This window comes from Ornithorhynchus anatinus, chromosome 2, assembly GCF_004115215.2.
Source record: "Ornithorhynchus anatinus isolate Pmale09 chromosome 2, mOrnAna1.pri.v4, whole genome shotgun sequence".
NCBI lineage: Eukaryota > Metazoa > Chordata > Mammalia > Monotremata > Ornithorhynchidae > Ornithorhynchus > Ornithorhynchus anatinus.
The window spans coordinates 90,486,840-90,504,563 of NC_041729.1; the positions used below are offsets into that span (position 1 = coordinate 90,486,840).

At 41.5% G+C, this 17,724-nt stretch overlaps 1 protein-coding gene across 3 annotated transcripts in view; it reads left to right on the forward strand.

The window, feature by feature from the left end:
* Positions 1-17,724, forward strand: part of HBS1L (HBS1 like translational GTPase) — a 105,665-nt gene that overhangs the window by 13,892 nt on the left and 74,049 nt on the right. Inside the window, exons 3-5 of one of the 3 annotated variants that reach the window (XM_007672931.4) lie at positions 550-684; positions 3,262-3,456; positions 4,891-9,406. In XM_007672931.4, the coding sequence (XP_007671121.1) occupies positions 550-684; positions 3,262-3,456; positions 4,891-6,221 (1,661 nt within the window). In that variant the 3' untranslated portion in view covers positions 6,222-9,406. Of the gene's footprint in view, positions 1-549; positions 685-3,261; positions 3,457-4,890; positions 9,407-17,724 lie in introns of those variants that run through there. The other 2 variants (XM_007672929.3, XM_007672930.3) reach the window with 2 other exon arrangements.

Here is a 17,724-nt window from a genome sequence, read left to right on the forward strand (position 1 = left end):
TCTCACCCAAGAGATGTGCGGGGACCTGGAGGTCTGTCTGGGTGGTGGATTCAGGGGAAGGGCGTTTTCGAAAACAACAGTCAGCAGAGGCTCTTGCATTTCTCTTAGACTCTGCTCTGGGTCTTTATTATTCCTGCCTCACTTTATTTTAGGCCTTACCAGCACTTATTTTCGTAGCTGATTTATTATTGTCAGTCTTGTAAGAGCAAAATAATCTAAACATTGGTTTTATAAAGTACCTAGTTTTGTCAAATTCCCTATTTCAGTTGTTGGTTTTAAAAAGTATATACACCTAGTCTTGCAAATTAAATAAGGGGATTCACAGAGTAAACTTTTACAAACCCGTGCATAATGTTTTTGGTGAGGATAAGTACTCCGGGGAGTGCTAAATATTGTTTTTCATTGCTCACTGATCAATTTGGAATTTCAGAGGCCAAGAGGAAAAAAAAACATTTAGAACAGTTGAAAGCTATTTTTTACATTTAAATATGAATTGAAAACTCTCTAGGAAGTGACCTTTCAGCCTCCTGCTCTTGTTTTGTGTTATAGCTGCCCAGTTTATTTACTCAAGACGGGACAAACCTCCGTCATGTGTTGAGCCAGTAGAAGAAGAATACGATGCCGAAGATCCAAAAGAATCTACCAACTCTATTTCCAACCACCAACTTAGTGGACTTGATCAAGGTAATTAGAAATAGTTTTACTTTAGCATTCAAAAAACTAAAACGCTTCTTGTCTGTCAGGTTTAGAGTGTTGCATGCTTTAGATTGAGTTTGTGGAGTCATCCAGCGATTTGAAGTGATAAAGCACAGGAAGTCTTGTTGTCATTACTGGCGATATTAAGTAAAAATGCATCTGCTTCCTGTTGAAAACTAGTCATATTCTATTAAGCTGCCTGCCTCTGTTATAAGGGCTGCAGAGGTGTGAAGAGTTGTCTAGGGCTCCCCATAGATGAGATAAATTACTTAACTGCCCCACTGTCACCTGAGGTCCCAATATTTGATGGGTAGAAGGGCTAAAACAAGTCTATTTCCTCTTCATGGTATGTATCTGGTGAATCCCAGGCTGGTCCTAGATGTGAGCCTGAAAGTCCCATGGGTCAGGTTAGGTTGGACCCCTCCCAAATCCAGCCAGGCTCAGCCAGGACTTTCTCATTTCCCTCGCTTACAGTCATGACTTGGAAGCTGGGACGCTCTATAGTACCTGGGGTGGCCTGGAAGACTGGGGTCACGAGGCTCAACTCAGGTAGGGCCTGGAGCCGAGGCCAGGAGGGAAAAACCCAGTCGTGCAGGGATTTAAGAGATTGGTGGGAATGAAGTCCCTCCCCCCGACTCCCAAGATGGAGGGGAACTTATCATCCTTTTTTGCCAGTCAGTCTTGGTTTTTCGAATCCCACTCAGAAGACCCATGGCTTTACTTACCGTCTTTACACGGATGATGTCCAGATTTACTTTTCCATCCCTGACCTCTCTTTCTGTAGTCTCGCATTTCTTCCAGTCTTCAGGATATCTCTGGCTGGATGCCCTGCTGACACCTCAAACTAAACATGTCCAGATAGAACTCTGTATCTTGTCACCCAAACCCTGTCCTCCCACTGTTTTTTCCCATCACTGCAGATAACACCACTCTCCTCCCTATCTCACAAGCCTTGGCGTTATCCTCGACTCATCTCTCTCGTACAACCCACATATTCTGTCTGTCACCAAATCTTGTCGGTTCTACCTTCACAAGATTGCTAAAATCTGCCCTTTCCTCTCCATCCAAACTACTATTATGCTGATCCAAGCCCTTATCCTACCCGAGCTAAACTACTGCATCTACCTCCTCACTGACCTCCCTGCCTTCTGCCTCTCCTCACTCCAGTCCATACGTCATTCTGCTGCCCGGGTCATTTTTCCAAGAAAACGTTCAGTAAACGTTCCCCTGCTCTTCAGGAACCTCCGGTGTTGCCCATCCACCTCCGTATCAAACAGAAACTTCGCACCGTCGGCTTTAAAGCACTCAGTGAGCTTGCCTCCTCCTGATCTCCCACTACAGCTCAGCCCACACACTTCGCTCCCCGAGTGCCAGCTTGCTCACTGTGGCTCGTTCTTGCCTATCTCGCCGCCGACCCATTCCCACGTCCTCCCTCTGACCTGGAACTCCCTCCCCTTCCATATATGCCAGAACACCACTCTTCCCAGCTTATTAAAATTACATCTCCTCCAAGACGCCTTCCCTGAGCAAGCCCTCATTTCCCCGACTCCCTCTCCCTGGGTTCTGGAGCCTTTAAGCATTTGAAATTCACTCCACCCTTAGCCCCATGCACTTATGTACACATTCATAATTTATTTATTAATCTGTCTCCCCGACTGGACTGTAAACTTGTTGTGGACAGGGAAAATGTCTACAGACTCTATTGTACTCTCCCAAGTTCTTATTTGGTACAGTACTCTGCACCCAGTATGAGCTCAGTAAATGCCATTGATTGCTGAATGCATGCAGAGCACTATACTAAATCTTTTGGAAAAAATTTATGGGAGAGTATTAGACTAGGTCCCTAGACCCTACAGTATAAGAATAGAGAGGAGCAGTGGTGTTTTTTGGTAATAGGTACAAAAGGAAAGATGAAACTGTAAAAAAAAAAAACAAAGGACACGAATATGATAAAAGCATTGAGCATCAGGGTTCAGTGGCTACAAGAGCAGATACTCAGAGGCCAGCAGTCACACGCAATCACAGCCACAGCCACTCTCAACATTAACAGTGTTAAATTTATTTTAATTAAAATATATGTGGTGGTTTAGCGGCAAGAGCCCGGGCTTGGGAGTCAGAGGACGTGGGTTCTAATCTCGGCTCTGCCACTTGTCTGCTGTGTGACCTTCGGTAAGCCGCTTCACTTCTCTGTGCCTCAGTTACCTCATCTGTAAAACGGGGTTAAAGACTGTGAGCCCCACGTGGGACAACCCTATTACCTTGTATCCACCCTAGCGCTTAGAACTGTGCTTGGCACATAGTAAGTTCTTAACAAATACCATAGTAATAATATTATTTATTAGTGGTTACTTAATAGGTCCTTAGAAAAGAGACAGTAAGTGGAATTGCATTAAGGTAATCGTTCAGAGCCAAATGGATTTTTTTTTTTTTTGGCTGAAGAGATCTTTTCTGTAGGTGGAAATATGTTCTAGAAGTGGTAACAGGCTGACTAGAAATACATTGATTTAGCAACCGAGGACTTTTGATTGTTTCATGACAGTAATATATTCTCTTGACCACCACTAGCTCGACTTTACTCATGCCTTGATCACATGAGAGAGGTGCTTGGGGAAGCTATACCAGAGCAGATGATGATCGATGCAGTTTTGAGAAGCAAGTTTGATGTGGAGAAGGCTTTAGCAGTAGTGCTTGAACAGGACAGAAAGCTGGATTTGAAAAATAAGAGCGAGGAACAAGTGTCCTCAGGAGAGATAACAAAAGGTATGCTTTTAATTATTTTATTATTAGAAGTATGTTTTTAGGATTTTATGGCAGTACTCGACTGGGTGATTTTTGTGTGTGAGATTTGCCATGAGAGAAAGATATGCATATGTCGAACTTGTACATACCCCTAGCTCGTTGATTATTTAGTTGAAACATTATCCTGACATCTTGCTTCTCCTGCCGAGTGACCTTTTCGGTCATTTCTCAGATGGCAACCACTTCCTCCAGGACAAAAAAAATTCAAAATAGTCTCTGTTGCTATTTGTTGTTAACGCTGGTAAAAGTTGAGAGGGAAAAGGTGGAAGTTAATAGGTAAAATCAGGTCATGGTTCGTCTCTGAGAGTTTTGCTATATTATTCAGTGTAACAATGCTTGTATTTGTAGTTCGTTGTGGGCAGCGAATGTGTCTGTTTACTGTTATTTGTACTCTCCCAAGCACTTAGTACAGTGCTTTGCATTCATCTCAATAAATGTAACTGAATGAATGATTGAAGAGAAAAACAAAGCAAGTCGTAATTTGCAGCAACAGAGAAGGTTGAAAAAATTGAATCTGTTGGAGGTGGGGTTAGGGAGGAGAAAACGAAGGAGGTTGCTGCCACGATTTTTTGCTGCATACTGGGTGTCGCTTTTACAGTGATAATGTTTGCGCTCTGGAAAGGCAGAATAGGTTCAGTATTCTGCAGGGCAGTGTCCCTATCTAATGTCGAGACTCCTCGTGCCCTGGAGACGGTGACCTTTGGCAAGCTCAGTGGCTGTGCTGCTCCTGTGCATTTGGGATAGATCTCACACACCTGCAGGAAAGCCCACAACCCTTTTAGAGGAAAGCACAGTTGAGCCACCCTTTTCTTCTTGGAAGTGAGGTTGCGATTGGCTGGGTGTGCCTCCCGTGTCCCTGGATTTGGCTGTATCCCAGGTGTTGGATTTCTGCAGGGATCTTTTGAACAGCTCTTTTGCCTTAAATGTCAAAGTACATAAGAACATTGGGGGCAGGGAACGTTGTCTACCAACTTGGTTGTATTGTGCCCTCCCAAGCGCTTAGTATACTGCTCTGCACACAGTAAGCACTCAATAAAAATGATGAATTGATTGATATTTGCTCTGAATAGATCTGACTCAATCGTTTCAGTAAGTCTTCATTTGCATTTTTTATTTGTAAGGAGGATTTTAATAATACCAACCTGCTATTGTTGTAGAGCATGCTCTACATTCACAGTATTATTTCTACCCTGTTAAACTGTCATTCTCATATTGCTAGAATTTTATTATTTGGAATAAAAATACATTACCTTACATTATGAGAAGAATAACATTTAGTAATTAAATGCCTCATTTCTTATTTCCTTTTGGTTGCTCTGGCTGTCTCCTTAATACTTGGGCATTATTTCTGGAACCATGCACCTATCTGAAAATGACTGGCTATTGTAAGGTAAGGAGACTTATTTTGTTCATCTGAAATACTGGTTAATAATATCAAAAGGTTTTTTCCTTCATTGGGAAATCATTCAGAATGTGCAGACACGTCTTTGGGCCGTTGTGGTCCAGTAGCCAAAGATGAGTCACTTAAGTTGAGTGATCGTATGCTTCGTAAAGTGAAGAAACTTGATAAGCCTCCTTGTGAAAAAAACCTAGGATTACATAGGTCGTCAAAAGAATTCCCATTTTCCCATGAGGATCCATTTGGTGAATCTCCGAAGAATCAGGCACCGGTCAGCTTAGGTGCTGGATGTCATTCCTTGTATGATCCTGAGAACAAAGGAGTGCCCAGTTTGGAATCAGTGATGCAGCAAACTGCTAAATCTTCATCTGTTTTAGGCAGATGTCTGCCTGCCCAAAGTATTCCACTTTTTAACAGCTTGGAAAGTTTTGAAACTCCCCTTTCCCTAACCAACTCGCTAGAAAGCTTGACTCTTGCTAACAAGGCTAATTTGTCTGAAAACGTTCCTCCAGTTCTACAGAGTTCCAAGCAGCATCTTTCTTCTGAACGGCACGGTGTCCAAATTTCCAAATGTAGTCCTTCTCTAGCGGAACTACTTCAGGAACCCAGACAGAGTAATGCAAGCCAGTATGTTTCTTTATCTGATCTTTGTAACCAGCAAGCTACCGGATTTACGCCTACGAGTTTGGGATCCTCTCCTCTCTCCCAGCTAGCGGCTCATAATCAGTCTTCAGCAGGGATGCCAGAACTCACAGGATCCCTGTCCTCTTTGGCGTTCCGGGAGGATACTTCAACCACCAGAGATCTTGAAAGCCTGTCGCTTTCTGATCTAATTTCCAAAATTATCCCCGGAATAGATACATGCGAAAAAGATCCTTTTTTGCGTGAAGTGGCATCTTTCCCTGCAATAGACCCAACTAGCGAATTAAGTGCCCTTACACAGCCTGTAGCTGAATCAAATACCTTTATCTCAGGAGCTCAAGTTTTAAGTTCAGACCTAGGAGAGCAGTCCGGTTTCTCCAAAGAGAATAAAAAAAGCAAGAAAGGAAAAATCACTAAGAAACCAGCACTCACTTTTTCTTGGACAAAGGGTCTTCATGCTCGACCTTCAGCTTTTGCTAGAACACTATGTCTTCGTTATCCTCCGAAAGACTGCAAGCGATGCCCAGTTGACAGTCATAAGACTTTCCTTTACAGTAGACAGGTTCAAGAAGTAAAGGACATAGAAGCAGTTCCTCTGATAGCAATAACACCTTTTGACTTCAAATCTGCCTCCCCCGATGACATTGTCAAAGCTAAACAAAAGAAAGCTTTTGTTAGAGAATAGTGTAAAAGCGACTGGACCATAACTGATTTGTCTTTTTCTTTTAAGGGGATTTAAAACGTTTTATAGACTAATTTTGTACTGTTAGATAACAATTTCTACTTTTTTACCCATTTTTACAACAAATTCTTAAGCTCGTTAACAGTTTCGATTGATTTATAGCTTTGCACTGAATGAACTGTTTATTATTACATATCAGCGATGATGATGTGCTGAACTTATGTTTCAGTATTTGCCTATAATAGGTAACTGTTTACAAATTATATACGTAGAGGAGTTGTAATGTCCTCATGTTAAACTTCTCAAAGGGATTAAGAACATTTTAAACTGAACAGTTTTGGGATAACACACTGGGTCCTTAATTGAAAGGTTAACCTTTCCTGCATAACTGTGAAAAAATAGTGTCCATTGAACTTGGTAGGTCCATCAGTGCTAGGTGGTAAAGTTGTTGAAGACAGTTTACCACAAAGCACTCCAGGCATGGTTATGATTTTAGAATTTTTATAGTATAAATTTACCACAAAATAGTATTTCTAGATTTCAGTATTTTGTCAGCCGTTTTGGTTGGTGTATGTCCATTACAGACATTTTGAAAGATATTAAATTCCTTTTGTTTTTTTAATTGGGCTTTTTTCTTTCTAAGAACTACTGATAACTGGTATTTCCCTTTCTTTGGTGGATAGTTAATAGCCCAAGGGCTGTTAAAGTGTAAAGTAAGTGACGGGCCTAACAGCCAGTGACAGGCAATATTTAAAAACTCCACCACACCCAAATTCTAAAATATTTAGTTGTATTATTGTTGGAAAGAGAATGTGATATTACTCTATTTACTCTTGAGTAGATTGAGTCGAAGTGGAAATAGACAATATTTTTTCACTCACGCTTTTTCCAAATTTTAGCTGTTTGGCATTTCTGAATTGTATGACCAGTGTATAATGGTTATCAACCTAAAAATTCAGAAAATCCTTTCCGAGTGGTATTTTTGAAAAAAACAAATCTCTTTATTGTCCTAATTCAGCGTTTTCCTGCCAGTTACAAGACAGTAATCAAATAATTTAATTAGTATGAGCCATAGAGGTTTTACCAGTCCGAGCAGTTCTGCCATTACCTGTGTTTTCATTCTGCATTTTGAAGAGGGTGCCATTGTGGAGTTAGGAAATGTTCTTCCACAATGCACACCTAACTACAACGCTATACAGTGTTGGATGAAAAGGTTTTGCTGATGTGCATGCAGTTGGACACAGCAGGAGCACTGCAGCATGAGTTTTCTGCAACACAAAGTTCGTCATGAACACAATCCTCACATTATAGGAGAACTGAATATACTAAATACTTCTGAGCTGAACTTTAATGTGCTGTTCTAAAAATACATTCCAAGGTTTCAAGTGTATATATTGTTTTAGGTAGCATTTTCTGGGGGAAGAATGTATTTAGCTTCTCAGACCAAAATATTGTTGACTTACAATTTTGATAGATTACTGAAGGTGAACACCTTCTGTCTATTTGCATATACATGTATAGGCCCCTTGGCAGCTCTACTAAAATTTGTGTATAGTCTTGCTGTATTTTGTCATTCAAAGTTTGAGAAATCACTAATACTCATCCTTGCTACCTAGAATATCTCACACATCATGAGTTTGAGTTTAGTTTTGCAGTTAACTGGATTTTAATCATACCTGTCTTTTCAGTTTGGTTTTCCAAGCATTGGTACTTATTTGGAGTGACTCTAGGGAACTGAAAGTTGAAAATAACCTAAACTGTTTTACCATTATTTTTGGCTAATTTGGCTATTGAACATTTAATGATCATGCTCTAATTCTGTTGAGTTTCATAGCATTGTGGTGATTAGTCATAGCACTATATGTGTTTTCTAATGTGTCTTTTATGAAATCATGCAAAAGATCGGCTTGGAAGCTTATTTGCTTTGGTATTTTTTATTAAGTAACATTTGCTAGCCCCAATGCCAATTTTTAACAAGAAAGTCATTCTTCTTTGACCGTGTCAATTCTGATAGATATATCTTGTTGTCCCAGACATTTTTAAAGAATGGGGTGAATCGAGTATTCATAAATAAAAAAGACAATAAGAATTAACTTTAAAAAAAGTCACAACTTTTTCTTTGAAGCAGATGTTTTGGTCCTGTTTAAACTTAAGCAATCATCAAAACTCTGAATTGACTTTTCTGGGAAAGATGATTCTTACCAGTGATTGCCAAGAATTGTGTCTGGTAGAACATCTGTCTTTGTGCTAATTCTTCTGGGTACCCTAATCAGTTTTCTGCCTTTTTCTGCTCACTGATTCCCTTTATTTTTCCTTAATTTAAATTTTACAATATTTTTAATCACTTTTTGCCTCTTTACCATTTAACTTCTTTATGTTAGATGACGTAAACATTGAATATGTTTTGCCAAGCAAGTAATTATGTTTTGTGGAGTCGTATTTCTCCGCATTTAACCGTCAGCCATAAAAATCATTTTTGAACTGGGAAAAAGCGCAGAATATTTGTATTTTTTTTATAAAGGGTAACTACACAGTAATCTAGAGTAAGAGGAAAATAAATCTGTGATCGTGCAATGCTTTGTATTTGGCCATCTTCAAGTGAAGCTTGAATCAACCTGCTGGTGATTCTAAATTGAAGGTGGAATTAGGTATGAAAAGTGTATTGCTTAAGAACAGTGTATTATTCATACAAGTTTGTCTAAATTTTTTTCTACAAGTTATGAGGGTATGTGGGAGAAGCATATGCCTACATAGTTGTAAAAAAGCAACTTTGAAATCTTACTTTAGAAATCCACGTTAACCAGCTGTTTTTTGACTGTTTAAATGTTAAAGTATATCATTGAATAGGCAGGGCGTTGGGTATAAATTTGTTTTGCAGTCTGTATCTTTTCACATTTGTATATAAAGTGATGTATCAGTTGTGCAGATTGTTCTGTATATTGGAATTTCAATTTTTAGTTTGTAAATTACTTGTATGTACATAGAACTCAGAATATGGTTATTTTCCGGAACATTTTGCGTAAATGTTATGCTTCAATTTTGCGTAAAATGAAAAGGCATCACAGACTTTCCCAGGTCAATATTTGTGTATTCAAAGTGAATGTCAATTATGTGGTATTTTAATGACTTATGTGAAGTTATTGCTTTATATTTCTGTACAAGAATAAAAAAGAACAAGTGAAAGGCAACATAGAATTTCTTGTGAGGTTGTTTGCCTTGTAGAATTTAATCGGTGTAAAAGTTAAACATTCCAGAGGGTTAATGTTTTGTATTTTCCATTCTTCACTTTTTCAGAAATAGTTCACCAACAGTTTCAGGTTAAATTGTGAATGAGACTGGTAAATTTAAAGTCTAGGCAGTCAGTCGCAGGGAAATGAACCGATCGACATTCTCTGTGACATGCATGCCGACTTCAATGTACCATCCTTTCCACTCATCGTTACAACTAGTTTTAAGCAGTTTTCTTTACTCAGTTGTTCAGAAAGGGGAAAAAAATAACTTGGAGAGTGAAAACTTTCTAGCATTTCCTAACATTTTTTGCTGTAATGGACTAAGGAATGAACTCTAGTGATCAAGTTTAGTCAGTTCTGCCATAATCGGTGCTTTCGTTGTGGTTTGCTTAGAACGCCATTGTATCTGTCCAGATGGTGTCAGTGCACATGTACGCAAGTGGAGTCAGTCAACTGCTGTGATGTTCTCAATTTGTTGCCGAATTGCACTTTCCAAGCGCTTAGTACGGTGCTTCACACCCAGTGAGCGCTCAATAAATACGATTGAATGAATGAATGTGAGTTTTACTTCACGAGAGATTCATCAAAAATGTATTCTCTGTATTATGGGAGAACCGGCTGAGGCTCCCTGATTTGGTAGCGGGGAGACCCGAAGGCTCTTATTACATCTCAAGGATCAGTCAAATCTTTAGAGCCTCCCAATCAGGTCCCAGCCTCCACTGAAGGGTAGTTTACCAAAAGCTCATCTACAGTATCTACTCCCATAATTACCTCCACCATGTAATGCAACCCTCCCCTCCTCCCCACCAAGTTTTGAGGAACGAGGGAAAGATTATTTTTGTAGGAAGTGAGAGCGGCTGTGCTAGAGTTAGAATGCGCTCTAGTAATAAGGAGAACAGGGGAAAACAAAAAGGAGGGAAGAAGGAGGGGGTGAATGGGAGGCCACTTGGGACTGTCTCTTGCCTCTACTGTGCCCACCCAAGTGCTGCACTCAAATGAGCTGGAGTCCTCTGGACTGTGGATGTTGTGGGCAGAGATTGTGACTTTTGTTATATTGTACTTTCCCAAGTGCCTGTACAGTGTTCTGCACACAATAAGCCCTCAGTAAATAAAATTGACTGAATGAAAGAAAACTACTCTGTGCTGGGTGCTCTCTTTGAACCGTGCATGAAGAAGAGGAGGAGGAAGAGAAGGATCAAAATATGTTAATTCTGCAGGTTCAGGCTTGTACCGGGGAGGGAGCTTTTCCACAGATGCCTGGACTCTGGGGTAGGAAGAGAGGCGGGGGTGTTAGTTCAGTCACTCAGTTGTATTCATTGAGCACTTGCTGGGTGCAGAGCACTGTGCTGAGTGCTTGGGAGAGTACAGTAGAACGATAAAGCAGAAGCATTCCCTGCCCACAATGAGCTTGCAGTCCGGAGGACTCTAGTTCGTTGAGTGCAGTACAGTTGGGAGACAGTCTCAGGTGGCCTCCAATATATCTTTTCCTTCTTCCCTCCTTTTTTTTTCCGCCCCTCCTCTCCTTAGTGGTAGATTTAACTTTTATGTGACCCCTTGGAATAGCCTAACCCATTTTTCTGGATGATGAAAATTGTGCAGAAATTGAGGCAATTTTGTGAATAATGTGCCCAATGCTTAAAAAACCCATCCTATTAATCATTGATATAAACTACCCCGGCTGCTAGGTCCGAGTGATATTGGCAATATTGGCGAACTTCAGAAAAGTACCAGTTCAGGGACTTTCCTGGGGGCTGAGGGGGCATACATAAAAAGCCTGGGGGGAAGGAGGAAGGGCTGGGCACCTTCTTGAATCCATTGGAATCCAGATGCCCTCTGGAGAGGTTAGGCATGTCTGGTGAATTAAGAGTGCAAACTTTGGAAACAGGAAACATCCTAGTCCAGGAGGTTCTCTAGCTGGAAAGGAGTGAACAGATCTGGTTTGGGGAAGAAACTTCGGAGCAACTACTATCAGAAGGACCTGGGTTCTAATTCTGGCTCTCCCACCTGGCGCAAGTCACAACTTCTGAACCTCAGGCCCCTCATCTGTAGAACTGGGATTACTACTTTGAGCCCCATGTGGGACGTGGACTGTGTCCGGCTTGATTAGCTTGCATCTACCTCAGCGCTTAGTACACTGCCTGGTATGTAGTAAGTGCTGGACTGTAAGCCAACAAAGTACTGATTGGAGCTGTCCTCCCGGAACAGTCCCATCCTGGGCCCCATCCAAACACTCACTCATCATTGATGGTTTTTAGTGAGTGCTGACTGTGTGCAGAATACTGCACCAAGGGGTTAGGAGAGTACAGTACGATAGAGTTCGTAGGCAGTCTCTACTCACGAGGAGCTTACAGTCTTGAGACACTGTTGAGGTCTGCTGAAGCTTCCAAATTCAAGGTTCATAGGCAAGTTTCTGACCCCTTTTTGGGCAGGTGAGCACTGACACTATTATTTTGGAAAGAATGGTGTATTGTCGTGAACGGTTTATTCATCTGTCAAGTGGTCTCTCTAGGAAAGAACACGGACCTCGGAGTCAGAGGACCTGGATTCTAATCCCTGCTCCGCCGCTTGTCTGCTGTGTGACCTTGAGCAAGCCGCTTAATGTCTCTGCCTCAGTTACCTCCTCTAAAATGGGGATTAAGACCATGAGAACTTTGTGACAGTGTGTCCTAGTGGATAGAATACGGACGAGGGGGTCAGAGGACCTGGGTTCTAATCCTGGCTCTGCCGCCTTGTCTTATATCTACCCCAGTATTTAGTACAGTGCCTGGCACTTAGTAAGTGCTTAACAAGTACAATGAATCTATACCTTGGTTTACGATACAAATGCCAGGCTACGTTGGTCTGCCAGTAGCTATCAGATATATGCTCATATGAATTTTCTGTTACATTTATTACACTCTCACTGGGGTCTGCAACATATTCTTTTGAATAAGTGGCGAAATGATATGACCTAGCTTGGGTACAGTTTCAATCCAGAGCTCAGAATGTGCAAAAATGCAAAAATTTTAGCTAATGCCTTTTTACGGGAGCCAGCCAGTTAAGATGTTAGCATCTCTGTCCGATCTCCGTATTACACTACTATGGAAGTGTTTATCAAATGGGTCGGAATTATTGCGATCCAGCTACCCTCCTCTATCGTCAGTTTATGTCAAGGTTTCACGAAATGACATTGTCTTCCTCTCAACCACAGCTGAGTTTCATCACATAATTGATAGAACATTAGATTCAGTGACGAGTTTAGCATTTCGCGTTTTGGCTATCGGCTCTTCTTAATTTCATTTGATTGGGTAACAGTCCAAACTGCAGTAGTTTATGGTTTTTTCGTTGTCTTCTCTATTTGCGAGCGAAGTTGGGCGGAGATTTTTCAAGCCCAAGTGCACACCAGTCACTTCTAGGACATACATTTTTCTTGAAAAGTTAGATCAAAAAGCAAATACTCCATATTTTGGTTTTACTGGTCTCTGCAGCATTTGTCATTCTGAAACTCCTTTTCAACATCTGCAGTACAACCTAGTAACGCTTTCCTGTGCCTGAGGATTTAAATCCGTGGTAGTAAATCTATTTTTGAAATTAATGATAATAGTATTTCGTTGTAGTCAAGTGCCAGCTGCTGTGTTTTGTCAGTAGAGGATGGGGTGTTGTGGGGCGGAGGGGTTCCTGTTTCTTACCAAACTATATAAGTAATGGCTTTAGCGCTCTGTGCGACGCTGTCATTTGGGTTACTTACCCAACATTATCTGTCTGAACACTTCCTGGAAAGGCTGCCTTGTCAAAAAGTCATGCCGAAAAAGCCATGACTTTTTTTTTGGAAAAAAGCCTGTTGGACTGTTCATAAAAGTAATACGTGTTTGCTAAGGACTTTTGGTTCTTATTTTCTTTTAATGATGAGCAATGTCTATTATGATCTCACAGGGTCTATAAAGGCCATAATAACTTCTTCAGACCCACAGTTGAATTTCTTTGAGAGCGGAAAGATTGACCTTCAGCCAGCAAAGCAGCCCTGGAGGTAGGTCCACTACTGGTGTGGGCGCAGACCAGCGTGGACTTGATCGAAATAATTGATGTCTACAGAAACTTCTCATTTATTTGGATAACGTTAATTCAGTCCACGTGATTCTCAGCGTAAATGATAGTTGCAAGTTTCGTTTTCACTTTTAGAAAATGCACATTTTGCATTTTAAGCAGGGATTCCGGTTAGTTTTGCAGCTACGTTGGACAACTGAACTGTGATTTAATTCACCTCTTGGATTCTCTAACAAGGCTAATAAAGGGAGACATTTGGGAAGTCCCTTCTTGCATCTATCATCCAGCTTCTCCTTGTTCAGATCTCCTGCGGCCTCCTAACGATCCTCCAACCATTAAGTGTGTAACCAGGGCTACTGTCTTTCCATATGATGCTGTTCAATACAGATATTGTCATTGGCGATGCAATTTCAGTTTGAGAACCGAAGCAGAATATCACAGAGATGCCTAAAGACACCCTCTAGACTGTAAGCTCATAATGGGCAGGAAACATGTCCACTAATTCTGTTGTACTCTCCCCCGTGCTTAGTACAGTGCTGTGCACATAGTAAGCACTCAGTAAATACCATTGACTGTTCTGTAGACTGAGGGGTGAACCTAAGTCTTTGTAGTCTTAAAGGAACCACCGGGAGCCCCATAAAATAAGCTTCCCTAATATTCTCCTTCTCAAGACGTGATTCACGTACTTTATAGTTTGGGATTCAGTCCAGTTGTGATTAAGCACTCGCATATCTCTGTGATAAGTAAATGGTATTTAAGTAAAAAATACTATTAAAAATATTGTTCTTTGTTCCTCTGAACTGTAAGCCTATTGTGGGCAAGGGGACATGCTTACTGACTTTCTTATGTTGTACTCTCCCAAGTGCCTAGTATTAAGTTCTGCTTAGTACAGTGTTCTGCACACAGTAAACACTCAGTAAATGCGATTGATTGGTGCTGTCTGAACTAATAGTAACAATGATGGCATTTGTTAAGCGCTTACTATGTGCAGAGCACTGTTCTAAGCACTGGGTGGGAGGGATACGAGGTGATCAGGTTGTCCCATGTGGGGCTCACAGTCTTCATCCCCATTTTACAGATGAGGTCACTGAGGCCCAGAGAAGTGAAGTGACTTTCCCAAAGTCACCCAGCTGACAAGCTGTGGAGCCAGGATTTGAACCCATGACCTCTGACTCCCCAGCCCGGGCTCTTTCCACTGAGCCACTTATGGGGGGAGGAGGGGCCGGAGGCGCAAGCTCCATTCATAAGAACCCCAAATCAGCTGTTTCACAGCATCTCCAAGAGGAGATCCAGACCCCAAGAACAAGACTGGACAGTTAGCCTTGGGCCAATCTCAGAGCCATAGTTGCTCATCTGGGTAGGAGAGTCAATCATTCGTATTTATTGAGCGCCTACTATGAACACTGTAGTAAGCGCTTGGGAGAGTACAATAGCCAAGATGGTGGACGTGTTCCACGCCCACAACGAGGGCGTCTCTGCCCCGAGTTGGACCACCTTAGAGTCCATTCCCGCTGGGATTCCTGTTAGTGACATTCCAGGAACCAACTAGATCGGTAGTAGTTTCGGATATCGAGTGCCTGCTGAGAGCTGAGGTTTAGCACATTTGTGGAGGGTGGAAGTGCCAGGCCAGGAGAATGTAGCGTTAGGAATGGGAGAGTCAAGAGCGGGGATCAGGGAATGAAGTATATAGTAAAGTGATATTTGCTGGAGTGGCATTCTCCTAACTAAAATATCACTGGTCCATGTCGGCAAAAACTGTTGCGCTTGATATTGTCCTCTTTGGGATTTTAGAAAGAAATCTCTTCCCTCTGGCCAGAGATCGCCTCAGTTATTGAGGCCAGAGCTTGCCTAAGTTGCATCAAGTTTTAAGACTACTTATACTCAATCTTCTATCAGCCATGCTTACCGTGTGCAGGAGACTGTACTAAGTACGTGGAAGAAGACACTAGATCCCTGCCCTCAAGGTCCTTTAAGTCTAGCAGATAAAACCAAGCTAATTTTGATAAGCCTTTTAAACAAATTAAAGAAATTAAAGCCATTCATTGTTGGAGTTGACTAAACTCTCACTAATGGGTCAAAACAGGTTGAAGAACCCGTGCGAAGGAATTGATTATCGGGCTAATGGCTTGACCGGGACCAGTTGTGTTTCATTCATTCATTCAATAGTATTTATTGAGTGCTTACTATGTGCAGAGCACTGTACTAAGCGTTTGGAATGGACAGATCGGTAACAGAGACAGCGTCTGATAGCTGTTGACAGATTGATACCGTTTCTGTTGGGGCATAGACTGCAGAGGACAGGCAAAAAGACAGGTCCTCAGCCCATCGCGGAGGGCTTCCAGGGGATTATTACTTGGCCATCGATGGCCAAAGGGATGGCAATACAGGGCTAACACAATGTTGCGATGCCAGACATTGGCAGCCGGAGGACGACTCAGTAGCTCTGCTATTCTCAAAAGAACCATGCTGCAAATTTGATGGAAGCAAGGAAACAGCAAGGCCTAGTGGATAGAGCCCAGGCCTGGGTTCTAGAGAAGGACCTGGATTCTGATCCTGGCTCTACCACTTGTCTGCTCTGTGACCTTAGGCAAGTCACTGCACTTCTTTCTGCCTCAGTTACCTCATCTGTAAGTTGGGGGTTAAGCCTGTAGATCCATGTGGAACCCGGACTGTGTCCAACTTGATTAGCCTGTGTCTGCCCCAGTCCTTAGAACAGTGCTTTACACTTTATCTTTATGGAAATAAAATCATTGTCTACGATGTTAGTTTCTTAACTTAAAAATCATTAGCAAAATTTTCTATTGCTGGGTACTTCAATCTTTCTGATTTTCTCATAGTGATTCTGCTGGAATGCTCAGATTTTTATTTTGAAAGAGACCCTTTTCAGAAAAATTGGCAATTTAACTAGAGCTATAATTTCATAAAGTTATAATTCAGGTTGAGGTTCATCCTGACATTTGGCCTACTTTGATATGTGAAAGGAACGGATGGAACAAAAAGATGGAAAGAATCTTCAAATGTGTTTTGACTTAATTTTTTTCCTACCATACAGAAAGTTACTCAATAGCATTATTCTTCCTGATTTATGGTTCTTTTACTCTTTTGCTGCTGCTGTTGATGAAATGCTGACCTGATTGCCTTGAAACGCATCCTACCTCAAAACTGATCTCATGGAAAAGGATTGATAGAAAAGTGTCAGGAGTCATGGCATTGTCATGAATTGATAGAATGTACAGGAATATATATTCAGTATTTTCCCTTCCTCTTTGAATAGCATACAAGGTTCTGTGTGTGTATGTGTTGTGTAAAATATACTCAATATACTTTCAATATATACTTGAAAGTCCTATATTTTTTAATGATTTTGGTTTTTGTGGTGCAGTACTAAGTGGGCATTGGGAAGACACGAGATAGGTTTAAACGTTACAAGAACTACGCGATAGAAAAGAGGACTTCATTGCAGATCTAAGTCCTTTTTGCAGCATGTAACTCACAATAAGGGCAGCTAGAACTAGTCTGTAAGCTTGTCCCATAGACTGTAAACTCACTGTGGACAGGGAATAGGGATGTTCTGTGGTACTCTTCCAAGTGCTTAGGGCAGTATTCTGCACTCAGTGAGTGCTCAGTGAACACGAGTGATTAATAAATTTCTGTTCCTATATTTAAGTGCAGCATCTTTTCTTTCTTTCAGTCCTACCTGCTAGCACTTACTATGAGCAAAGCATTGTACAAGGCACCTTTGACCCTGCTTGGAGTTCTAGCAGGGACCCGACTGACAGGGCCAAGAGGGGCGAGTGGTGCCCTACAAACTCGATCAGTTCTTCTGCACAGGTTCTTGGTTTCTGAAGTCTCAGGACAGGACTAAAGCTGAGACGTATTCTCTGTGTGAGACTCCGTCCATTCATCCATTTATGGAGCCTCGCTGACTTTAAAACCACATTTTTTAGGTGAATTTGAAACAGACAAAACAAATGAGCTCAGCCTCTTTTGTCAAGTCTATACGAACATCTCTGAACCTCAATCTTTGAATGTTTTCACCCTCTCCTTTTTGTGTTTTGGTTGGGGAGGGGAAGTAGGCGGAGCAAGGTCTCTCACAAAACCAAATGCTTACTGTTGGACATGTGTGAATGGAATCCAAGTGATGAACCGGGCTTTTGTTTCTCTTCTACCCAAAGCTTGTTTTCAGGACTATTTGACTTGTTGCAAGTAAAGGGTTGTGTGGGCTCTCTAAAGGATGTGGCTGAAAACGCTTG